The following is a 26,168-nucleotide window of genomic DNA, read 5'->3' as shown; positions in this document are numbered from 1 at the left end:
TCAGTAAAATCAATTTTAACATAAAAAAAATAATAATTATGATCCATTACATGACAAGACCATGATGAGACAGGTCATGAAATGCTACAGTACAGCAAGATAAACTAGTAGTGGTTAGTAAAAGCTAAAGTAAAAAACACATTGAACAAGTGCATTTCCAAGACAACACCTCATCATAATTGTAACACTCAGTCTCTAGGTGACAGCTTATCAAAGGCTCAGATTATTGTAATGACATCATTCGAAATTACCAGGGTTACCAGCACCTGAAACGACATGAACAAATAATGATACACTTGTTTTCATGGTTAGAGGTAAAACTAAAGGCAAACCAAAGTCATGTTCTGTGTTCCTCATAACCAAAGTTATCCTTTACATTCAGGAATACATATTTCCAATGGTAAAGACTAATTTTAGCTCTGGGGACATGCACAAACAAAAAGACACTTGAATTAGTGTTAAGAAATTAACACTGATGATAAAACCTGATGCTCAAAATGTCCTCTTCACACATATAGCCTCATCAATTCAATCATTTTGTTGTACATCTCCTGTGGGGCATCCAAACCCCAGATGAAGTCCAGGTGCTCCCAGTGATCAATGTTGCGGTGGAAAACCAATTTAGGTATCTGTGTGAGCAGCAGAGCCACATCCTGAGGATCTGCCAGCGTGTCCTGCCCACCAGACCACAGAGCTGTGGGTACCATCATGTCCCGTATGTTGTACAGAGGAGGGGTTGTCTGACGGGGGAAGCAAGATGAGCTCAAAAGGTGCCTTCTCTGAAGTGTCTTAAATATTTCAAAAGTGTCTGGGACTGTGACATGTACAGTACATCAAATGTACAGTTATAGTTGAGAAAAATTAGGAAAATAGCCTCCTCAACATTACCTTATTATAATGTGCCATATTTCCAGCTTTTCCAAAATCGTATGCCATAAGCTTATTGTATTTTACAGCCTGGAAAAGAAAAGAAAAGAAATGTGTTAAAAACCTGTTTAAACAACAAAGGAGGTAAAAGTTTGTTCAATTTTAAAAACATTAACATATTTGAGCCAAAATTATCAAAGAACAGTCTTTGTAGGTGTACTGTTTAAGACAGAGTAAGGTGTGGTTACATATTGGTTTATTGGTTGAAGAAGTTGCTGCTATGTATACTTACTTTCAGTCTCACTAAATCATTCTATCTAATGCAACATCTAGAACAGCAGATATGTTCAAGCTGGTGTGTTGTCCATTCATTTTCAGCTTTCCAACAGGCAGTATTGAGAATACAGGTAAACTACAATGCGTAATTGGTACATAACTGGCAATGAAAAATCCATTATACAACAGTTTGTTCCGTTCCTCTAATCTGATTGGATAGCAGCATTCTAAGCATGCTGATATTTAATTAAAGCAGCACTTGGATGCTTCACTGTTTGCGTCGCTCCACTTGTCTACTTTCACAGTATGTGTGTTGCTTGCCGATGTGCAACGCTTGATCTTGCTTTGGCTTCATTTGTAATGATTTTTGTTAGAGCAGCAAAAATAACTGTAACATAACATAACATAAAAATAACATATTATATCTAAAAAAAATTAACTGAAGATTAACTAGCAAACCATAAAGAAAAGCAAAACCTTTCATAGTCTGATTTTTTTTAGTTCAAACAAAAAAGAAGAAAAAGAGGTGTCAGATTAAAAAATAAACTAATGCATGAGTGCTTCAGAGAACACATGCTGGGCAAAACGGCCCAGTAGAATGTCAAACATATCTGAGTGTAGCTGTGGGCCTTATCCAGTATCACTCTTGTGACACCACAGTGCCTCTCTGCTCTGTTACTAAACACTGATATCTTACATTGAGACAGATGAAAGGAACTGTCACAACCTTTTGATGTTTGTACTTTTAGAAACGTCATTCATTTTGAGTTTGTCTAATTTTGTAATTAACATTTTTTTATTAAATCATACAATAACAATGAAATGCAAAACATATATATATATATATATATACATAAAATCAACAATTAAACCCTACAATCCCCCCTCCCTCTCCCCAACCCCCCCCCCAATATTCAAACATACATACATACACACACACATATATATATATATATATATATATATATATATATATACACACATATACATACATACATACATACACACACATAATAATCATACTAACTACAGGTGTATCTCAATAAATTAGAATGTTGTGGAAAAGTTCATTTATTTCAGTAATTCAACTCAAATTGTGAAACTCGTGTATTAAATAAATTCAATGCACACAGACTGAAGTAGTTTAAGTCTTTGGTTCTTTTAATTGTGATGATTTTGGCTCACATTTAACAAAAACCCACCAACTCACTATCTCAAAAAATTAGAATATGGTGACATGCCAATCAGCTAATCAACTCAAAACACCTGCAAAGGTTTCCTGAGCCTTCAAAATGGTCTCTCAGTTTGGTTCAATAGGCTACAAAATCATGGGGAAGACTGCTGATCTGACAGTTGTCCAGAAGACAATCATTGACACCCTTCACAAGGAGGGTAAGCCACAAACATTCATTGCCAAAGAAGCTGGCTGTTCACAGAGTGCTGTATTCAAGCATGTTAACAGAAAGTTGAGTGGAAGGAAAAAGTGTGGAAGAAAAAGATGCACAACCAACCGAGAGAACCGCAGCCTTATGATTGTCAAGCAAAATCGACTCAAGAATTTGGGTGAACTTCACAAGGAATGGACTGAGGCTGGGGTCAAGGCATCAAGAGCCACCACACACAGACGTGTCAAGGAATTTGGCTATAGTTGTTGTATTCCTCTTGTTAAGCCACTCCTGAACCACAGACAACGTCAGTGGCATCTTACCTGGGCTAAGGAGAAGAAGAACTGGACTGTTGCCCAGTGGTCCAAAGTCCTCTTTTCAGATGAGAGCAAGTTTTGTATTTCATTTGGAAACCAAGGTCCTAGAGTCTGGAGGAAGGGTGGAGAAGCTCATAGCCCAAGTTGCTTGAAGTCCAGTGTTAAGTCTCCACAGTCTGTGATGATTTGGGGTGCAATGTCATCTGCTGGTGTTGGTCCATTGTGTTTTTTGAAAACCAAAGTCACTGCACCCGTTTACCAAGAAATTTTGGAGCACTTCATGCTTCCTTCTGCTGACCAGCTTTTTAAAGATGCTGATTTCATTTTCCAGCAGGATTTGGCACCTGCCCACACTGCCAAAAGCACCAAAAGTTGGTTAAATGACCATGGTGTTGGTGTGCTTGACTGGCCAGCAAACTCACCAGACCTGAACCCCATAGAGAATCTATGAGGTATTGTCAAGAGGAAAATGAGAAACAAGAGACCAAAAAATGCAGATGAGCTGAAGGCCACTGTCAAAGAAACCTGGGCTTCCATACCACCTCAGCAGTGCCACAAACTGATCACCTCCATGCCACGCCGAATTGAGGCAGTAATTAAAGCAAAAGGAGCCCCTACCAAGTATTGAGTACATATACAGTAAATGAACATACTTTCCAGAAGGCCAACAATTCACTAAAAATGTTTTTTTTATTGGTCTTATGATGTATTCTAATTTTTTGAGATAGTGAATTGGTGGGTTTTTGTTAAATGTGAGCCAAAATCATCACAATTAAAAGAACCAAAGACTTAAACTACTTCAGTCTGTGTGCACTGAATTTATTTAATACATGAGTTTCACAATTTGAGTTGAATTACTGAAATAAATGAACTTTTCCACGACATTCTAATTTATTGAGATGCACCTGTATATTACACTACTCTCTCCACACCCCACCCGAGAGCCCTCCAAAAACTCCAAATACCTGCCCCATTTCCGTATAAACATATCCAAGCCACCCCGTCTCACCTCCTCATAAGCTGCCACCCTCCCCACCTCTGTGTAACGCTCCGGATATGGGGGCGCACCAGCTGACCTCCAACCCCTCAAAATAACCTGCCTGGTGATCATCACACAGGTCAGAACCCAGTCTCTATATGGCCATCCCCCACATCGATGACCCCATCGCACACAAAATTCTGAACCTTCTGAACCTTCAACCAGAATTTCTGGATCTTGACACACCACCAAAAAACATGTGCCATGTCTCCATCCTCCAACTGGCATCTCCAGGAGGTGGGTGTGTCTTTAAGACAAAGCCTATACAGCCTAGAGGGGGTCCAATAAAATCTATGCAAAATTTTGAATTGTATAAGACGCACCCTTGCATCTCTAGATGCAGACTTAATGTTTTTAAGAATCTTAGCCCACACTCCTTCCTCCAATGCCAAGTTGAAATCTTTCTCTCATACTCTCTTGAGAGAAGTTAAGGCTCCGTCCTCCAGACTCTGAATTAACAGGGAGTAGTACACTGATGCCTCATGACCTTTTCCAAAGCATCTGCCTCCTTAGGGGGGTGTGTGCTACTCCCAAAAATAGTACAAAGCAGGTGGCGCAGTTGTAAATACCTATAAAACTGAGGTCTGGGGATCCCAAAATGTTGGACCAAGTTTTCAAACGATCTCAACACTCCACTTTCATATAGGTCACAGAGTGTAGCAACCCCCCTCACAATCCACTCTGGCCAGCAGAAAGGGGACTTGCCAATACACAATCTTGGGTTCTGCCATATGCTCGAGGCAACATTTAAATAAGTGTCCAGTTTAAACAATCTGGACACTTTAGTCCATACCGAGTGTAAATGCGAAATAACGGGGTGTAACTTAACTTTTCCGATTAGTTTAATAGAGATGCTTTGTAATGGCAAAAACTGCCTGTTCAATAACAAACCAGGGAGGGGCTCTCTCAGGTGGAAGTGACCAATGAGCCAAATGTCTGAGACTGAACGCATAGTAATAAAACAAAATCTTGGGTAGGCCTAGCCCACCTTTGTCTATCAGCCTATGTAACTTATTAAAATGAAAAAAATCTGGGACATTTATCATTCCAAATGAAGGACTTCACTATGCTATTAAATTGCTTGAAATAAGAGAGGGGGACATCTACAGGGAGAGATTGTAGCATGTAGTTAAATTTTGTAATACAATTAATTTTAATAACATTAACCTTCCACATCATCGATAAATGTAATGAAGCCCACCTGCCCACATCGCTCAAAAACCTTTTTATTAAAGAGTCAAAATTAACACTAACTATATCAGACAAATTTGCTGGAAATAAAATTCCCAATTACTTAATGCCCAGTTTGGGCCACTGGAAGGCACCCGGCTGGAAAGCCGTTACTGGACAGTACACTGTCAGAGCCAAAGCTTCAGATTTAGACCAACTGACTTTGTATCCTGAGAACTTGGAAAAGGAATTACTAATTCTGTGGAGGCAAGGCATAGATCTAGTAGGTTCAGAGACAAATAATAAAATATCATCTGCGTAAAGCAGAAGCTTATGCGCCACACTTCCCGCTGTCACCCCTGGAAAATCATCCTCCTTTCTTATTGTGACTGCTAACGGTTCCAGGGCAAGACAGAACAATAATGGGGAAAGAGGGCAACCCTGCCGAGTGCCCCAATCAGAGTAAAATTATCTGAAATTAATCCATTTGTTTGTACTGCTGCTACAGGGTGTCTGTAAAGTAACTTAATCCAACCAATAAACGTACTCCCGAACCCATACATTTCCAAAATCTTAAAAAGATAATACCATTCTACCATATCAAATGCCTTTTCGGTATCAAGTGAGATGGCAGCGACCGGAGTCTGATCATTCGCCACTGACCACATGATGTTGATGAGACGCCTGATGTTATCAGAAGAGCTGCGGCCCTGAATAAACCCCACCTGATCTATATGTATAAGAGATGTCATAACCTTACTTAATCGGTTAGCCAAAATTTTTGACAACATTTTTACATCTAGTTGGATCAGGGAGATTGGACGGTAACTTTTACACTCGCTTGGATCTTTGTCCTTTTTAAGAATCAGACTGATCCGAGTTAGTGTCATGGTTGGAGGAAGCTTTCCATTCTTTAATGATTCAGTATAAACTTCTAACAAAAGTGGAGCCAGTTCTGTAGCATAGGATCTAAACAATTCAGCGGCAAAACCATCTGGCCCCGGAGCTTTACCAGTAGGTAGGGACTTAATTACCTCGTCAAGCTCCTCCAAGGTTATCTCAGAATCAAGAGAGTTTTTTTGCTCAGTTTAGGAAGATCTAATGGTTCCACAAAGTTTCTAATATCTTCATCAGTAGACGAAGACGTGGAACTATAAAGATCAAGATAGAACTCTTTAAAGGCATTATTAATATCAATGGCTGAGGTAAAAATTTCACCACCAGCAGATCTCACTGAGGGAATGATAGAAAGAGACTCTCTCTGCTTTATATATCTAGCCAAAAGCTTCCCTGCTTTGTCCCCCGACTCAACGTATGACTGTCTTGCCCTGAATAACCAAAACTCTACTTTCTGTGACAAAATAGTATTCTATCTATATTTAAATCGGGTCAATTCTCTGAGGCCATCAGATGACATACGGCGCTTCAGCTCTGCCTCTGCATTTTTAATATTTCCACGAGTTCTCGGTGCTTTGGATTTTTTGATGAATGAGGCATACTGTATGATCCGACCCCTAAGAACCGCCTTAAGTGCCTCCCAAGCCACGCCCACAGAGGATACCGAGGACCGGTTGGTCTCCATATAAACACTGATTTCAGTCTTTAACATTTGTTGGAAATCAGGATTTTGCAAAAGGGATACATTAAGGCGCCAACTATATGATTTCTTTTTCTCTATATGTGGCAACACCTCTAAACTCACCAGGGCGTGATCCGAGACTAAAATGTTTCCAATTGAACAATCAACAACAGATGAAATGAGGGATTTGGATATAAAAAATAAAAAAAAAATCTATTCTAGAATAAATCTTATGGACTGATGAAAAAAATTTATAGTCTCTACCAGATGGGTTCAAAAGTCTCCAAATATCTGTAAGACCAATATTTTTACACATCCTGTGAAGCGTCAATGTTGCTCTAGGGGGCTTACACACTTTTGCTTCACTATGATCAAGGACTGAGTCCATCAAAAGATTAAAGTCTCCTCCCAAAATTATATCATGAAGGGTGCCAGCGGCTTGCAGCATCCCTTCAAGATCTATAAAAAAGCCCTGATCATCAGCTTTAGGTGCGTAAATTTTAGCCAAAATCAGACTTTGCCCCTGAATTTCTGCTAAAACAATAATGACTCTTCCTAATTTATCATTAAACTGTTTAAGACATTTGAATTGTAAATGTTTATTTACCAATATAATGACTCCCTTGCTCTTACTTGAGCCAACACTAAAGAAAACGTGTCCACCCCATACAGTGCATCCGGAAAGTATTCACAGCGCTTCACTTTTTCCACATTGTTATGTTACAGCCTTATCCCAAAATGGATTAAATTCATTATTTTCCTCAAAATTCTACAAACAATACCCCATAATGACAACATGAAAGAAGTTTATTTGAAATCTTTGCAAATTTATAAAAATGAAAAAAAATGAAAAAAGAAAAAAAATCACATGTACATAAGTATTCACAGCCTTTGCTCAATACTTTGTTGAAGCACCTTTGGCACCAATTACAGCCTCAAGTCTTTTTGAGTATGATGCTACAAGCTTGGCACACCTATTTTTGGGCAGTTTCTCCCATTCTTCTTTGCAGGACCTCTCAAGCTCCATCAGGTTGGATGGGGAGCATTGGTGCACAGCCATTTTCGGATCTCTCCAGAGATGTTCAATCGGGTTCAAGTCTGGGCTCTGGCTGGGCCACTCAAGGACATTCACGGAGTTGTCCCATAGCCACTCCTTTGTTATCTTGGCTGTGTGCTTAGGGTCGTTGTCCTGTTGGAAGATGAACCTTCGCCCCAGTCTGAGGTCCAGAGCGCTCTGGAACAGGTTTTCATCAATGATGTCTCTGTACATTGCTCAATTCATCTTTCCCTCGATCCTGACTAGTCTCCCAGTTCCTGCCGCTGAAAAACATCCCCACAGCATGATGCTGCCACCACCATGCTTCACTGTAGGGATGGTATTGGCCAGGTGATGAGCGGTGCCTGGTTTCCTCCAGACATGACGCTTGCCATTCAGGCCAAAGAGTTCAATCTTTGTTTCATCAGACGAGAGAATTTTGTTTCTCATGGTCTGAGAGTCCTTCAGGTGCCTTTTGGCAAACTCCAGGCGGGCTGTCATGTGCCTTTTACTGAGGAGTGGCTTCCGTCTGGCCACTCTACCATGCAGGCCTGATTGGTGGAGTGCTGCAGAGATGATTGTTCTTCTGGAAGGTTCTCCTCTCTCCACAGGGAAACGCTGGAGCTCTGTCAGAGTGACCATCGGGTTCTTGGTCACCTCCCTGACTAAGGCCCTTCTCCCCCGATCGCTCAGTTTGGCCGGGTGGCCAGCTCTAGGAAGAGTCCTGGTGGTTCCAAACTTCTTCCGTTTACGGATGATGGAGGCCACTGTGCTCACTGGGACCTTCAATGCTGCAGAAATTTTTCTGTACCCTTCCCCAGATCTGTGCCTCGATACAATCCTGTCTTGGAGGTCTACAGACAATTCCTTGGACTTCATGGCTTGGTTTGTGCTCTGACATGCACTGTTAACTGTGGGACCTTATATAGACAGGTGTGTGCCTTTCCAAATCATGTCCAATCAACTGAATTTACCACAGGTGGACTCCAATCAAGTTGTAGAAACATCTCAAAGATGATCAGTGGAAACAGGATGCACCTGAGCTCAATTTTGAGTGTCATGGCAAAGGCTGTGAATACTTATGTACATGTGATTTTTTTTTCGTTTTTTATTTTTAATAAATTTGCAAAGATTTCAAACAAACTTCTTTCACGATTATTGAATTAATGAATTAAATCCATTTTGGAATAAGGCTGTAACATAACAAAATGTGGAAAAATTGAAGCGCTGTGAATACTTTCCGGATGCACTGTATCTTCCTAAATTTTTCAGCTTCCTGCGGGGAAAGATGCGTTTCTTGAAGAAACACTATATCATATTTCTTACGTTTAAGAAAATAAATAACCTTCCTTCTTTTTATGGGGTGCCCCAGCCCATTCACATTCCATGTGGAGGGAGATAGTACACTCATATTAACATTTGACATTTTGATATAATAGAAAAAATAAATTGTGTGCCAAAAACAAAATTATGAAGACCACATTTCAACATTAATGCAACAATAAAACCCCTAACTTCCCCCTGAACAAAACAAACAGAAAAAGATAAACGTGCGCATTAACCCTGCGCACGAAAGCGGCAACCGGCGTCAATCCCTTTAAACTCAAAGAGTCCATGAACGCCCACGAGCCCCCGCGACAACTTTGCCATCGGTTTGCTCAATTTTGCCTCACAAATTTGTAAGGCACAATTACATAACATCAAATATTTTGTAAAACAAACCCCAGCCAATAGGCAGAATAAACACAAAGAATGTGTAGACTCATTCACAGAACTGTCTCGAAGGTGTGTTCCTTCACAAAACAAATTCCAGCCGATATAAAGCCGTTCATTTTCCTCGGACAGACAAACGAATCTTCAGTGAGCCTGCTGATGAGTGCAGCAGATGACGTAATCATTCCAATGTCCCACGAAAATACTCCACAAATCATACTCCAGCCAACAGGAGGAATAAGCACAAGGAACTGACAGATTCATCCATAACTGTCCTGAAGTAGTGTTATTTAACAAAACAAGCTCCAACCGATAGGCGGAACCAGCACAAAAGGAAACGAAACACGCATCCCGGTTCCTCGGATGGTCAAGAGTCAATTCACTCGGAAGCCGCATAAAAGTATATCCCATGATTTACACAGTCCGCCAACTTTATCAAAGACATCCTTTGTGTAGGCATGTAGATATTTTGCAGTCATCCGTAGTGTCTATTCTCAATCTGCCTGGGAACTTCATTGTAAAAATGATCTTCCGTCAATGCAAAAGTTTCTTTAAGGAAAAGTGTTAATCCACAAAACAAAACAAACTCCAGCCGCTCAGCGGAGCCAACGCAAAAAGAAACAAAAATGGCGCCCAGCTTCCTCCGAAAGCCAGAGTATGTACAGTGAGTCAATCCACTCACAAGAAAAACATCTAATGGTTACTCACCCATTGTTTCAATAAAAGACATTGCCTGATTGGGACATGTAAATACTTTGCTGCCGTCCTTGGTGTTTATTCTCAGTCTGGCCGAAAATATCAGAGCAAAAGTGATCTTCCGCTGATGTAAGAGTTTCTTGCATTCCTTAAACCGATCGCGTTTCTCTCTTGTCGAGTTCGCAAAGTCCGGAAACAAGAAAATATTGTAATTCTTCCAAGAAAGCTTTCCTTTGCTCCTCGCCTGGCGCAACACGAGATGTTTATCGGATGATCTCAAAAATTTTGCCAGAATCGATCGGGGCCTTTCTCCCTCAGCAGATCTGTGAGCTGGGACTCTGTGAGCTTGCTTGATTTCCAGCTTGTGGCTTGTTATGTCGAGCAGACTCGGGAAAAGCTCATCTACGAATTTCACCATATCTCTGCCCTCCTCATGCTCAGGAATTCCAACAATTCGAATGTTATTCCTGTGGCTTCTATTCTCAAGATCTTCAAGCTTTTCAAGAACACGTTCCAAATCAACTTTGGTCGCGGGCGGATTAGCGGCTAATTCCCTCTCTGATGACTCCAAATAATCGATTCGTTTTTCAACATCTGTCACTCGTGACTAACTCAGAGAATTTTTTTTCCATCGCCGTAATCGATCGACGTATTACAGCGAGATCCTCCAAGTCTGCGAGTACCTTCGTCAACATCACCGACATGTTGGACAGTTGACGCTGGATTCCTTCTCCCGCCATGCCATCCAAATCGAGTCCCTGGTCCACAGGCCTGTCTGTGCTTTCATCTTGAACCCGTAAGTGTCTTTTAATGTCTCCAGAGCCCAAGGATTTTGACTTCTTTGCCATGTTTACCTCAACCGCAACTGTGTAACTGGGTGTATTGAATTTCACCGGATTATATCATGAAAATAATTTTAAAAAATTAGCAAAGTGCACAGAGCTGTCTCTCACACGTCTGCCCTTCGCATGGCGTCACGTGGCTCCCCGAGTTTGCCGAATTAAGAAATAATGTGGAAACCTTTGATTTCAAATGTATTACAGATGGAAAGGAAGACAAAGGAACATGTGACAGAGAGACTGTGTTACCTGAGCCCAGTGAACCATGTTCTGCACTGAGGTTCCTGCTGGGCAGTGTGTCGTGTACACAGGTGTTCTGGTCTGAAAGACAGAGACAAACTCATGATGGAACATTCCCAAATTCATTGACATAAAAGAGCATGCTTTAACTAGAAAAAGGAAAGTTCATCAAGACAAACTATGCAGGTTCCCTTGACAAAGACTTGTCTGAACATTGAAAAAGGCCTTAAAGTCTCATGTAGTTTAAAAAAAATTTTAAGAGATATTTTGGAAGTTTGAAGGGTATATAGGCCCTATGTTGTTTGAATATCAAGGCAGTTTGAAGACAGATTTGATGGTTGAAAGATATGTGTGTTGCTAGGCAGCTGATAATGCGATCTGGGTAGTCATTAGCCTATAAGTGGTTGCTAGACAGTTAAAGGTCTGAGGTCTGTTACTTTAAGTAGCAATTACAAGAGCACGAAGCTGATAATGTTATACCATGTTCAGGTTCTTCTCATCAAAACCGCAGAGGAGAAAGAAAACGTTTCCACACAGCACACTCAAAGGCTTCCTGCTGCAGAACTCAGTGGCAAAAAACTTGATCAGGTCATTTTGAGGCAGGAAGTCTTTACGCCCAAAGAGATCCTGCAAAAGACACATTGTGAATATGCTGTTGTGAACTGGTACTGTAAATCATCCTGTGTGTAGTGCTTCAAACCACAAAGATTAACAGTGTTTTCAACAAACAGCTCACCCAAATGAGAAACTCTGGAATAACAGACAGTTTGGTCATGGGGCTTTTTGTCAACCCCACTGTGGCAACAGGAGCCAGGGCAAAGAACATCTTGATTTTGCTGGCCAGCTCCGGCATTGTGGAGAAAGCCATGAAGGCTAAGAAGCAAGAGTAACAGTAGGTTACACATCAATACTAAAAGAGGAAATAAACAATTAAATGTTCTTGTAGGAGCAACATGCTCAATGCATTTACATAATATACACAAATTACACATCATGCATTGCAAAAAACTGAGAAGTACTGTTGCATCTGTAACATGTGAGGTGCTCCTACATAATAACAACAGTAAACACACGAGAATGCAATAACGTGCACAGTATATCTCTGAGCATATTTTGTAGAATAATGATTTAATGAATAGCATCTCTGGATCGCATTTCCAAAAAAGTACATCAATCTGAAATGCTTGGAGAATGTTTGATACCTATGGTGGTTCCCTGGGAATGTCCCACATAAAAGATTTGCTCCTGGCCAGTGGTCTTTGTAATGAAGTTTATCACTGTAGGAAGATCCTTTTTAGCCATTTCATCATGACTGCCTCACACACAGAGAGGAAAAACAGTTTTTGAGGTTTTTGGCTGATACGTTAATAATACAATTGATAATTATTGGAATAAGTAAGAATCATGTACAGTCAGACAGTCAATATTTCAAAATAAACCAGGACACAGTAATCAGGTCTTGTACATTATCCTGCATACTACATGCCTACTTATCAAATAAATAAATAAATGTTAAATTGTTTCATTTTGTGTGAAAAAAAAGACCACAGATGTATACGAGAATCATAAACATACATAAAATGTATTTTATATATATATATATACACATACACACACACACACACACACACACACACACACACACACACACATATACAACAGTTAATTCTGGTCCTTGAATCTGACTGGACGACAGACGTTCCATGAGTACTGATGGTCTCACAAAATCAGCACTCGGACGCTTCACTGTGTGTATCACTCCGCTTGTGTTCGTGCCATTCTAAACTAAAGTGTAAGAGCAGTGCAGATGTGTGAAGAGCTATCTGTCTCTTTACATTTTATTTTGAGATATTACATATTTTAGCCAGCAAATGGAGGCAAAAGACAATTTTTGTGTGTAATATGAGCCAGTTGGAAGTGAGTCAGCATTACTCAGTGATTACATTCAATAGCACTCCGTGATCGCTAGTATTACTACTACACTACTAAAACTAAGAAATAGCTTTAAACGGCTTTAAACGGCTTTAAACTAACAACTTCAGCATTAAGGCTCATCACAGCTGAGAGACACAACAGACTGATTAATTACACAAATTCAAGGCGCTTACCTCTTCCCAGTGTTTCCATATTGGAGAAGACGTACTGTTCAGTTTGCGGTTTCTATAGTGAATTACTCTTGTGCACCAGCTACCGCGAAATAGGGAGGAATACCCCCGTTTTCCACTGAGAAAATAGGATGAAGACTGGTTCAATCTGACAAAGACTACAGTAACTCAGATAACCACTCTGTACAATTGTGATGAGAAGAATATCATCTCAGAATGCTATTATGAGATGCAGGTTGGTGCTGTTTTGGCGGCACGAGGGGGAGTTCAATACAAGTTAAGCTCAGTCGACAGCATTTGTGGCATAATGTTGATTACCACAAAAATTTATTTTGACTCATCCCTCCTTTTCTTTAAAAAAAGCAAATACTCTGGGTTACAGTAAAGTACCTACATTGGAAGCAAATGGGGGCCAATTTTTGAGCATTACTGTAACAGGTAAAGTGGGTAAGGAGGAGGCGGGAACCGGCTGAACAGTCAATGTAAGTTTTAATGTCATAACTGAACTTAAAACAACATAAAACAAACATAAACACACACAACGCTGCCACGTGTGTCATTCTCTCTCCCTCACTGGCGTCTGGCTTGCTCTTAAGGATGGCCTTCTTCAGGTCCTCATTGGCCAGGCGAGTATCCACATGAAGCTGATTGAGACTCCCTGCAGCAAACGAAGCGCCCACTGAGACTTTGGCCAGCCTGAAGTGGTAGCCGCTTGTTCGAATGCCTCCAGCTCATACTGGGGCCCCATCTTCATTAGCTGCAGATGGGACACGGTCGCTGCCTCCGGGTCCATGGCTGAGGACCGATCCTGGGCCACCAAGCTCCACCATGCCCGCCAGTCCTCCGTTTGAGCCCGAGGAGTTCCTGGAATCACTGTTCCTGCACCAGGAGGGCTTGGTTGTGCGTTTCTTGGATCTCCGCAAGGGCACGGATGACTTCACCCAACAGGGAGGACTCCATGGCGGCAAACTTCCTTCACTCCCAGGTTTCGGCACCAGTGTGACAAGTTCGTAAGTGGGGAAAGGAGGAAGCGGGAGTCAGCTTCTGCGAACCACGTCAGTTTATTTTTACACTCAGGATGCAACTCAAACAAAAATAATGCTTTTTAGTGGCTAACGTAAAACTGCTGCTTTTCAGCTTCCACAACACACACACTGCACTCAGGTTCAGCTCTCTCTCTCCTCGCTGGCATCTGGCTCGCTCTTAAATCCGTCTCCAACTCTCACTCCAATGACAAACGGCTGTTAGAGACAATCATTGCCAGGTGATGATTCTTACTGTTCTCCTCTCCTGATCTCGCTCTCCATTCACAAGCCGGCGCTCAACCACTCCCCCACCACCAAATAACCTTTTCTATGTAAAGTTATAGTACATTTTTCAACTTTGTTACCATGATGATGTAATGTCAACAAACACTAAAACCCTAAATTGACTGTAAAATTTAAACAGCTTTGCAGATCAAATAATACATGAGTTTTAACAGAAGAGTTATTGTAATTTTTATTTATAAAATTATAAGCTTTATATTTCTGCCTTTGAACCCTCCAAAAATTGGCCACATTCACTTTCATTGTAAGTGCCTTACTGTAACCTCGATTTTTGACTTTTCTTTAAAAAAAAAAGGCAAAAATCGAGGTTGTGGTAATCAACATGCCACAAATGCTGTCGATCAAGCTTAACTTGTATTGACCCCGCCATATTCCTTTAAGCATAATGTGATAATGAGTTAATTGATCTATTTAATTCATGCTTTTTAATAAGCATTTATTTAAACTTCAGTACGTAACATTTATGCTTAAATTATAATAATGTACCGTATTTTATAAAAAAGATGACTCAATTCAGAATGATGGAAATTTGTCATACGTACATCTAAAAATAGACTGAATTTCTTTTTTGAGTGTAACTAGCACAGTTGCCATTGTCAATTACACAGTTTAGTGGTCATTATACAAAAATAATCGACTGCTCAGTGTCGCAATTACAATCAGTATCAAGTATTCCAGAGCTAAAAATACAATGACTGAATACAAAGTGCAATTGAATCTCACATGCACATCCATAAATCTTTTGTTCTCATACCTGAACTTCCAGTATTCTTTCTCTTTAGGGTCAAGGCTGACATGTTTTCTGGACCATGTATTCCCACGACTGTTGCCTATCCACACATCAAATCCAGCGTCGGCTAGAATGAAGCCCAGGCTTGTGTTGGGAAGGTTTGTCACCCAGTTGCTTCCAGCAGCAAGGAGACCATGTTGGAGGAACACTACAGGTTTGGGTTCTGTGATACACATGGATCAAGAGGTCCTGATTTACTGGACTGGTAAAAGTGTAAAGCTGTCACCAAACTTTTCAATGGATGCGAATTAAATTGACCAAATCCATCTGTTTCTCAGTGCTAAAATGAAGAGTTTTGCCAGCAGAGGGAGCATGTGCATTAACTTTAGGCTCATCATGCCATCCTATCTTTTTTGGGACCTTTATCACAAATATCTGTCAGAAACCGGATGTGAGCTCTTAGTAGCACAAACAGACCTTCGGCTGATAGTATTGTTTTACTTCATACCAGCCATTCCTTCAACCCTGCAACTCACAGAGCAAGATTTTGGCAATGGTACTGAGACTTTACATTTTACATAACTGCAGGAGAATCTTACGAGAGCATTGTGCAATGAGTCCCGATAGGGTTTATGGGAAATAAAGAAGGAAAATCATTGATTTACACCTAACATATTAAAGAGATGCTTCAACCAAAATTAAGGTTTTATGAAAGGAATGAGTAGATTTAATGCATTATAAAATACATTTATGCCTTGTTACGTTAACACGTACTTTCTCATGTGTGATTCACCATACTCTACAGCCAAATAGCTTTGTGAAAGTTCACTTGGCGCAAAAAAACATTACCATTCCCTAGTGTTCCTTTGAGTTATACAGCACTGTGTCCTGTAGGACTTGGAGAAATGGGACAGCAGGAAATGAGATGCATCTCTCATGTGCCACCTCAGAGCTCCAGCGCATATCACGCCAAATATACCCAACGTCAAACCACTCAGCACCAGCTGAAACCAACAGCTTGATGGCTCTTTACTTAATTATCACATATCAAAATTCATTATTAACATTTACCAGCTCCCAGCACCACACACAAACACATGCAGCCTTATGATTGCCATAAAACAAAAACTGTTTGTCTTTTTAACGTGGTCTTCAAAATTCCCTGGCTTCCCGGTTAAGTGTGGTTTAAGACGTACCAAACGTGTTTCCTCACATTCATTTGCATAAGCCAATTTTCTATTAATTCTGAAGGTCAACTGAAGCACAGCCAACAATGTCCTTAATCTATTACAATGGGTGAAACGCAAAGATGCACAAGGCCAAAGTTTCTCAAAGGCCCTCAAATCCTCCAGCAGAGGGATTTGTGTCGGGAAAATGTATTCTCATTTAGAATAACATGAGACATTGTGTTAGCACAGCGAGGGAGAGTGGAAGCTGATGTATGGCTGTTGAATTGGTTTTCTGCTCCAGTGGAGTCCCTGGTGAGATTAGTGTGAAAGCATGAGCTTTAGAGATCTCTTTGCTCATTAATGAATTATGGGGAGCACTCAATTTTAAACAACTGAATACTGATTCCAGAAGCACTATTATAACAGGACTGAGAACATTAAACCAAAATATTCAAGATTTGAGAACTGGCCATTGAAAAACCCATATTGATCGCCACTAATCTGAATATTGGGGGCCCATGTGTTCCCCTTTGTGTCTTTGGTGGTTACAGCCGTGATTTAACCACACTCACACACTAAGTAGACCTGTCACGACTATTATATATTCGCTTAATTGTGATTATTTGATCGAATATGTGATAAAATTCACATGTGTAATAAATGTGTTATAAAATAGACAAATATGTTACTATTGCAATATATTCATATTTTTGAAAATAATATATATATATATATATATATATATATATATATATATATATATATATATATATATTCTAAAATTGAGATGGGTGGGTTCCAAAAAACTGTGTAAATGGAAAGTGGATTTAAAAAGCTTTAAATATTATTTAAAGTTAGTTTATAAAGCCTTTAATGACAATAATCACCAGCCAAAATGTCATAATCTTGTCAGCTCTATTAACATACATCCAGCTACATTTTAACTGAAATTATGTCATCCTGCAGTCTCATCATACAGATTCCTTTGTTTTTAAACTGACAATGTCATATCTAAGGACAAAGCAGGTGATACAGCAATAGGCTTGTTTGTAATTAGCTAAAAGCCATTGATTTATTCTAATCTCTACACATTGCAATCCATTTTTCAAATCTGCGAAAACAGCATCTTCCCTATGTGTAGCATAAGAAAAGAGAAACAAACTAATCAATCGTCGAAACAAGATCTTCTAATAAACTCACATCCTCACAAGAGATCATGAGATCTGGTTATTCATGAAAAGGAAATCCTGAAAAGGCGTCATGTGTGGGTTTTTTTTTTTTTTTTTCAGGGGTAAACCAGAGTGTTAAGGAGATCCTCCTCTGTACAGTCCAGAATGACTCATCTACAACCACGTCTTCCCCCTTATTTTGCTACGTGACAATTGAAAACCATAGCATGCTAAGATGCTAAATGGATAGTTACACAAAAGGAGTTAAACAGAATGTTAGCCTCAGTCTCCATTTACTTTCATTGCACCTTTGTTCCATACAATGAAAGTGAAAGGTGACTGAAGCTAATGTTCTGCCTAACATCTCCTGTGTTCCACAGAATAAATAAAGTCACACAGATTTTGAACAACATGAGAGTGAGTAAATGTTTGATTCAGTGAATGTCGGAGAGATTCAGAGATCTTGTTACAGAGATTCCTGTTTCAGATGGCCACGTCAGTGCAGAAAGCAAGATCCCATCTTTAATAATTCATGCCAAGGCAAGTCGGACATAAGCATGAATAGGCTCATTCAAATCCATCTTACTCAAAGCCTTACCTTGCCAGGCCTTGCTTTTGACCCCTTGTGGGATTCGGTTGACACTCAGGATGTAGCCATCCTCAGTGACCACTTCAAATTCTTCAGCTGGGTATCCCCAGTGTCTTATGATCTCGCTCTACAGGAAACAAACACAGCGGTGAACATGGGCAAAGTTCAAGGCAAGGGATAGATACAACAGCATTGAGAAGTCAATGTAAACAAACCTCCTTGTAAGGGAAAAGCAATTATATAGGACAGCAAACACATTCAGTGAGTCTTTCTCTTTTCAAAATAGCAAAAGCATTGTTCTGTGCTGATAAAAAACAAATGAATTTTTATAAATGCATGACAAAGAAAAGCTGTTTGAACAAGAAATGTAGGCATTTTTAAGAATAGCTATATTTGTCTTATTCTAACATCAACATAACACAGTTACTTGTCATCATAAAAGTATTGCATGCCAGTATTTTTAAATGTATTGAAAACAGAAAATAGAAAACACTGCTTCAGCACAAATTCTTGGTTCAGTCATTTGTCTTTTCAAGAGCACAATTATTTCAGTGTGTTGAGTCACACCGCTCCTCCTCCTCCTCCCAGATATGAGATACATTATAATCAGAGACTTCAAAGAAGTTGTGTGAGCTTGTTGGTTCCAGGTCTGCAATGCAATCTCCCCATGCATAATTAAAGGCACCGCAATTTCCCACTCCCTGGGGTCTTCTGTCTGCTTATTCTACTTTAGGCCACTTAAGGATAAACCCACTGCTGGCTCAAAACACATTATGGGGAGTGTAAGCACTGGGGGATGCACTTCTCTCTCTTTCTTCCTTTGAAATGGGGTATTGGTCCTCTCTTCATGAAGAAATAGCTTGTGCTGTACAAAATAAATGTTTCAAGCACTTCTGCATCAAGAGGAAATAACTCAACAGCATATGTCTGATGAAACACAGAATGTTACAAACTACATTATAAAGGCGATGTTATAGAGATTAGAATTCTCTTTGAAATCAAGGGCAAATCTAACTGCAATAAAAATCATCAGGGGTATATTTTGTTATTTGGAGTGTGCTAAAGGTGATATGTGTCTTTTTGTTCATGTTAAAATACATTGTACTTTCTCCTATCCCTTCTTAATGTGCAGAGACAACTATGGTTAAAGGGGTCATGACATGAGGAATCAAATTTTCCTTGATTTTTTGACATAAGAGGTACTATGAAAACATAATGTAAGTTTCAGACCTGAAAACTTCCTCCTTAATAGATAAAGAGCAATTATTTAAACCAGGCTGTTGAAACAGTTCGTTTGGAATTTGTGGAACTTGTGACATCACAAGGACCAAATACATCTGCATGGGACTGCCTCTTCAGCAAGATATCAATGCCTATTTTCCATCATTGCATCATTTGGCCCTGCCCACTGGTGCTCACTGTCAGGCAGACAGGTGAAGAGGAGTCAGGGCCTATCATGGGAGATTCATCTACAGCAAAGGGAACTTACACAGGACACCCTCATGTGCCAATCTGGATTTAAATGATTTTCTACACTAGATGAATGGCTTTGACCGTTATTATTCATCTCGCACCGCTTTTAAAAGATGCAATGTCAACTTATAACTCTAAAAAGGACACCTCCATCATGTTTCATCTTGCTGTTTGCTGTTGTGCTGTTCTAAAGGCGTCCTGGTCCATTTTTGCACCCATCTGTCCTATTTTTAGTTGTTAGTCTTTTGTACACATGCACTAGATGGACGTCTTTAATCATTTCGATGCATTTCTGACAATGTATGCCAGGTTTTAAGAGCGGTACAAGCGTACCTTTTAAAAGGCATCTCATTCTGCTGCTGCCAATAACTGTGTAAACAAATACGGAAGATGTGAGATGTGAAGACCAGCGTCCCTGTTGAAGCACCCAATGTCATCATGGACTGTATTACGTATGCATTAGTGCCCAACCGATATATCGGTATACGCCAATATGAAAACTTTTTTTCAGAACATATAATGCAGAAAACAATGCTTTAGAATTGGTGTCATAGCATAGTTTGTCCAGCAGAGTGCGCTCCGACTCCATTGTTTACAGAGCTGACTCTTGAGCTGAGGGTAGTTCTGCAGACAGGGCGGAGTTCAGCGGTGTCATCACGGTAAGTTGTTAACTAGTTTGTTAAATACATACTGGAAACTTAATAAACAATGACCCCATCATTTTCCCTTTTCAATATAACTAATATAACGTTAACCCTGTCCCTGACAACCATGAAACTCATGTCTGTTTGCTGTTAGCCAGCTATAATTTGTCAGTGCAGTCAGTAATGTAGCAGATTGAAAGGTAAACATCAGAGCATCTTTTTGCAGCTCAGCAGACAACGGTGCAGTGGTGGATTTTGTCTGTTGAATGTTGATTTTACGCTGACGCAATGCTGGAAAGTAAATAAAGTCCATCTTTTACTACTTTCATTGTTGTCAGCTGAGTGGAAGCTAATGAGTAAACATGTATTCATCAAACTGTTTTGTTTAGGATTCACAGTTTGGTACCCCCTTCAACTGAACAATTCCAGTCGTGTCATTTATAAATGTAATATTTAAAAGTCTGGTTTTCCACCATTGAAAGTTTCTCCTGAACTTGTATAGCAGAATACGGTGTAACACCGCTGCCGCTGTTTATCTCTTGACTCGGCAGTATTAATATAGTCAGCATTTGACTGATACTAAACAGTAATACTTATGTTTATTTAGCTATTTATTTTATTTTTATTTATTCTTTATTTAAATGGTCAGCATTTAACTGATACTAAACATACAGTACTGATGTTTATTTAGCTATTTACTTTATTTTATTTATTCTTTATTTTAATGGTCAGCATTTGACTGATACTAAACATACAGTACTGATGTTTATTAAGCTATTTATTGTATTTTTATTTATTCTTTATTTTCTCAGTGTTCATTTCTAGAATTTGTTTACAATGTATAATAATAATGTCAAATATTCTTTGATAAAAATATCTGTTTAAAAAAGCAGCATTCTGAGTACCTTTGCATAGTCATATCGGTGCAAAATCGGCAAAAAATCCACATAGAAAAGGTCTGTTTTCATTCCAGCTCAAAAATTAAATATATCGGCCACCATATCAGTAATTGGTGAATTTTTCCTATCTAAAATCGGTATCGGTCTCAAAAATCCCATATCTGTGTTTTCAGCTCAGATCAGCGTGGACTGCTTGTGAACCAATCACAGTTTGATTCAAGATTTGCAAAGGAACTTTTATTGAAAGATGCGGGAGTTAAACACTACTAGACCCATGAGGAAACAGTTTAATTCACGAATGTTTCAAATGTCATGATTTTTTGATAGTTGCTGTGCTTGAGTGAAAATTTTGATACATTCAGATGAAATGTGTTGGGTATACTGTACGTTATCTGTTAACCCTGAAATGTAGTTTTATAAATTATAATTTGAAGCTTGATAATTTTCTTCAGATTGAGTTTCAAATATGGCTGTATTTGAGGGACTCCATGAAGTTAGCAACTCAGAATAGTGGGCGTTTACACTGAAGTCTTAAAGGGCCAGATAGCTTTAAACCGAGCGTTTCAGACAGAGAGCCAGAGACAGGGTGGAAAATGATCATATATTATTAAATGATGACTGTTTTGGTGCAAAAAAACTTTACTGACATTATAAGTGGATCTCAGGGAAGATAATACAAAAGAGTATGTCAAGACCCATTTAAGACATTCGTTGGTTGATTTCCCTGAAGAGCGTAATCACTGTGGCTCTGGAGTACTTTAAGCAACATCGACTCAACCAATGGTGTGAGTTTGATGTGGGACTATCTGTTTGTCCAAGCAATGAAATATGGGTTGATGTTTTGGATGCCAGTTTAAATATTTCCATTTGCTGCTGCTATTGGTGAAAAAATTTAAAGGTGAAGTGTGTAATAATCACATGGGAAATAGACATGCCACTTCTGAATGTTCATGTACCCAGAAACTGACCCCAAACAACAGAATTACTGACACGGGTCATTCCCCATCAGACAATTTTGCATTAATTCAAACATGATCAACTTTCCCCAAGGTGCTACTGATGTGCTACCATTTTCACGACACAGGTTCTGGTTCCATGGAGACTAGTAAGTACTTGTGATCACATACACTGGTGAGAACGATTTGGAGATATTTTGCTCTAAAATTACATTTTTTACTCCACTGACAGTTAAGAGTTAGGGTTGGCGTTTGGGTTAAGAGGTAGAGTTAATAAAATATGCATTCCAGTTGACTGTATTACTTTATTTACAACTAAAAATACAACTTGCTTTCTGCACCAGCCTGTGGACATTTCACCTCAACAACACTTCCAGCTTTGGCCACTAGGGGCAGTGGTTTGAATTTCGGTGAGCACAGACTGATTTTAGCAGCAGAACTTTCAACCTCCTCTCAGCGAATTCACAGTGTGATCAGTCTGGTAATTTCTGTGCCACTTGTAGCACAGTACAGAACTGCAAAAATATAGACTGTTTACATATAGACCCCCCCGAGTTGCCCACCCTAAATATTAAAAAGATTGCATCATAGTACTGGCCCTGGTCGCAATGCTATTCAATCTTTTTGTATGAAAACTAACAAATTACTGTCTTTTCAATGTTACTGCAAACGAATATCTGACCTGTGTAAATAATCAAACAATGATTATGAGATATCATTGTTTAAACTCTTGTTTCATATCTAACCCCACCTGGAAGTGAATAAATATCTCTCAGAGTTCAATTCCATTTCAGATCTGAGCAAAACCTTTTTAAAAACTTATGAAACAAGTGTTAAAATACCCTCTAACAAGTGATCAAGTGCTTATGACAAAGTGCTCTGTATACAGCACCCTAGAGTGACATTGAATCATGGGATACAAAGACGACAAAGTCCAAAATGTGGTTTAATGTGGTTTAAGAGGGGCAACTTATGAATCCACCACCCTCTCTAGAGCACATGCTAAAATGAGGAATTGGAAATAATATTACAAATCATGTGGAAAGTTCACTGAAGGCATAATATGATGTTCAAGATTTGAACTGCCAAACGGTTTGTTCAACCAAACCAAACCAAACAGGGAGGTTGAGGAGATTCCCCCACATGCTCTGTCAAGCACTTTGTGTGTGAAAGCAGTATAAAAATGTAACTAATTATTAATTATTATTACTAATACAAAGCTGCCAAAATATAATGCTGAAAACAGCGCTGAACAATATTGTAAATTATGTTATACAAGAGCAGTTTGATTTAGATACAAATAAAAAACAAAATGTCTTTATAAAATGCACTCATATTCAACAGTGTCCTTACCACAAAAGGTAGTAACATAAACTATTATATAAAAATATAATGTCTCAAATTTTAAAAAGGTGGTTTGAGTATGGTTTTAAAAAAAAAACTTTTTCCACTTTTTAACCCTACAGTTTCACAAAGCAAAAGGTATTGTTCACATTGCTGATCTGAATGGTTTTGAATAACTTCATGGGACAGATAAAGGACAAAGTTCAAATGTGGTTTATTATAGAGATGGTCAACTTATGAGTTACCCTCTCTAGAGCACATGATAAAATGGGGAACTGTGGAGGAATCTGTGCATGCTGTTAGGACCACTAAAAAGACACTTTTCAACTGATAAAATGTAAAATACTGTATATAACTAAAACTTTTTGTTATTGAGATATATTTTTATTCACCACTTTTGCTGGACAATAAAGAAACCTCTCTCAATGCAATATGTACTTTTACAAGAGACTTTAGAAACAGAACAGAATTAGGCACGCTATGGAGAAATGATATGAAATTCATATTCTGGGCAATGGATATCGCTATCATGTGCATCCGCTATTCACAGCGCATCACCTCCGCTAGTGCGTTCTGTGTCATCACCAGTTTCATCCACTGGCAGAGTTCAACGGGAGTTTGGAATACTCCTTATTTTCAAGGATGAAGCGCCCCGCTGAAAGAATGATCCATTTATTAAAGGATTGACATCAATTTAGATACTTTACTCATGTACTTGTTCTTGTAAAAATGTCCCGATACCTCACATCATACAACTGAGTAGAGCTGCTGTTGTGCGAGCAGCTGTACAGAGTTTATTGAGCACGCACAGAGACGAGCGGACCGAACAAACTCTTCAAGGACGTCCTCTGTAGCACTGGGAAGTATACTGTCATTAACTGGTTCATTCTAATATTTCATTGAAACAAGAAAAATGATTTACGGGCTTCACAGCGCCATTTGAGTGAGGACACTGTAGAATAGAGCGCTTAAAACGCTTGCACATCTGTGCCTGATGCGCGCGCTCAGCTTGCACATACACATCTACAAAATAAAATGAAGTGCTATTATTTTGATCAAATTAAAATTGTATTTGTAACGCAACTAACAACAGAACAGAAGTTATAATTTTTTTGCTATAAAGAGTGATTCCTTGAAAAATAAAGAGTAATTCCTTGCATAACTTCATAAAGTGATCAAATGTAATCTGATTCTGATTATTGTGATGGGTCACACCCAACACTCAGTAGCAGATCTATATGTTCTTTGCAGTGCCACTGAATGGACGTCAAAAAGATAAAAATGTGAATAAATGAGTATAATATTTTATTTAAGATGCATCACTGTTCCATTATAAGTGTTCTTTGTGAGTGAAATACTCTATCCTTTATTTAAATGTAGGGCCTACACAAGCATACCATAGAGCATAAATTATGATTAAAACTTGCATAATATTAAGCATACAATATGAAGATTATGCATTGTGGCAATCTAGTAGCTTCAAGCCCTTTTTTAAAATTATTACAGCGATGCGGCCCACGGCACCTTTCTGCATTCTGCATTTGGCCTCTGACCGAAAAAGACTGGACACCCCAGCTGATTACTTACAATGTTCATACTGACTTCAGGGTCCAGTCCTATCTCATCCTTAACAGACAGTCTGCATTGAGCCAGTCCAGATGTAAACAGTGCCAAAGACAATACGAGCCACATCATCTTCTCTCTGTAAAGCATTCACAAACACTGAATTAACATACAGGGTCTCCCCAAAACACCCTGACCAATGTCAAGATGCTTATCTGCAATCTTCAGCAGCTATGAATAAATAGTTTGGTACTGCTCAACAAGTATCACGTGACTTTAAAAGCAAGATATTTACGAAAGCGATACACAAATAGGTCAATGTAAATCCTACAGTTTGTTCAGCTAAAACAAAACATCCAAAATTAACAGTGCTTAATATTATTGTAAACGTGGGTGAATAAGGGCAGTTTGAGGAACAAAATGTGCTTAGGAAATTTACACATAATCAATATAAACACTGTCCTAGCCACGAAAGTCATTGTAAGCTATTATATAAAAAAGTCACGTCTTCACTTTAAGTATGCGCATTAAAAAGGTAGATTAAGCAAGTTTGTTTCAGTCTTCAACCACGCCTTTTCACAAAGCGAAAGGTGTTTACGTAGCTAAACTGAAAGGTTTTGAATGACAGGTAGCCAAGTCAGTACTTTTGAAATTATTCCAGTTTCTGCGTTGCACCAGCCTGAAATCACATTCAAGTGTAAACAACACGTCTCAAACACTGAAGGCTAATTAAATAGCAGCGCTTCACACACTAAATGCTTAGACTCATGCTCTGATGAGTGCACGATACAGCTATATTTCAAACCGTGTTTATTGAATGGTCCTAAACCGTTTATAACGAAAACAACAGGCGCGGTTTGCGAAACTCACCGAACTTCAGTTGATGACTCCACAGCAGAGAACTGAAATGAGATCAGTCGCGAGGCGTCAGTACTGGCCACACTGTTGGTGCTGAAAATGCTTTGACGTCGGCTGACAATGACATCATCAACTGATCATCACTGTCTGTTTGCACAAAGATTTAATCAGTCAGACTTTAACA

At 39.2% G+C, this 26,168-nt stretch overlaps 1 protein-coding gene across 2 annotated transcripts; it reads right to left on the bottom strand.

The window, feature by feature from the left end:
* Nucleotides 1-26,168, bottom strand: lipf (lipase, gastric). 2 transcript variants are annotated; one of them, XM_051674645.1, is made up of 11 exons: nucleotides 25,997-26,168; nucleotides 25,151-25,265; nucleotides 18,257-18,374; nucleotides 15,345-15,543; nucleotides 12,360-12,469; nucleotides 11,894-12,030; nucleotides 11,638-11,784; nucleotides 11,167-11,238; nucleotides 889-957; nucleotides 486-740; nucleotides 1-266 (listed from the first exon to the last, which is right to left on the bottom strand). In XM_051674645.1, exons 2-10 carry the CDS (start codon nucleotides 25,256-25,258, stop codon nucleotides 507-509), a joined length of 1,194 nt encoding a protein of 397 aa, XP_051530605.1. In that variant the 5' UTR covers nucleotides 25,259-25,265; nucleotides 25,997-26,168; the 3' UTR covers nucleotides 1-266; nucleotides 486-506. The 2 variants fall into 2 exon arrangements, with proteins under 2 accessions (XP_051530605.1, XP_051530604.1); XM_051674644.1 differs by having other exon boundaries at nucleotides 1-740.

This window comes from Myxocyprinus asiaticus, chromosome 36 (genome assembly GCF_019703515.2).
Source record: "Myxocyprinus asiaticus isolate MX2 ecotype Aquarium Trade chromosome 36, UBuf_Myxa_2, whole genome shotgun sequence".
Lineage (NCBI taxonomy): Eukaryota > Metazoa > Chordata > Actinopteri > Cypriniformes > Catostomidae > Myxocyprinus > Myxocyprinus asiaticus.
Note: the sequence above shows the minus strand (reverse complement) of the source record. Positions and strands in the feature narration are given on the sequence as shown.

Bases quoted from the DNA above. Each gene is read 5' to 3' on its own strand.
- lipf (XM_051674644.1), bottom strand. From the start codon at position 25,258: ATGATGTGGCTCGTATTGTCTTTGGCACTGTTTACATCTGGACTGGCT. The intron at 15,544-18,256 runs GTAAGGCTTTGA...TGTGTATCACAG, and splicing joins CAAAAGCAAGGCCTGGCAAG to AACCCAAACCTGTAGTGTTC. The intron at 11,239-11,637 runs GTATAACATTAT...TCTGTCTTTCAG, and splicing joins ATGAGAAGAACCTGAACATG to ACCAGAACACCTGTGTACAC.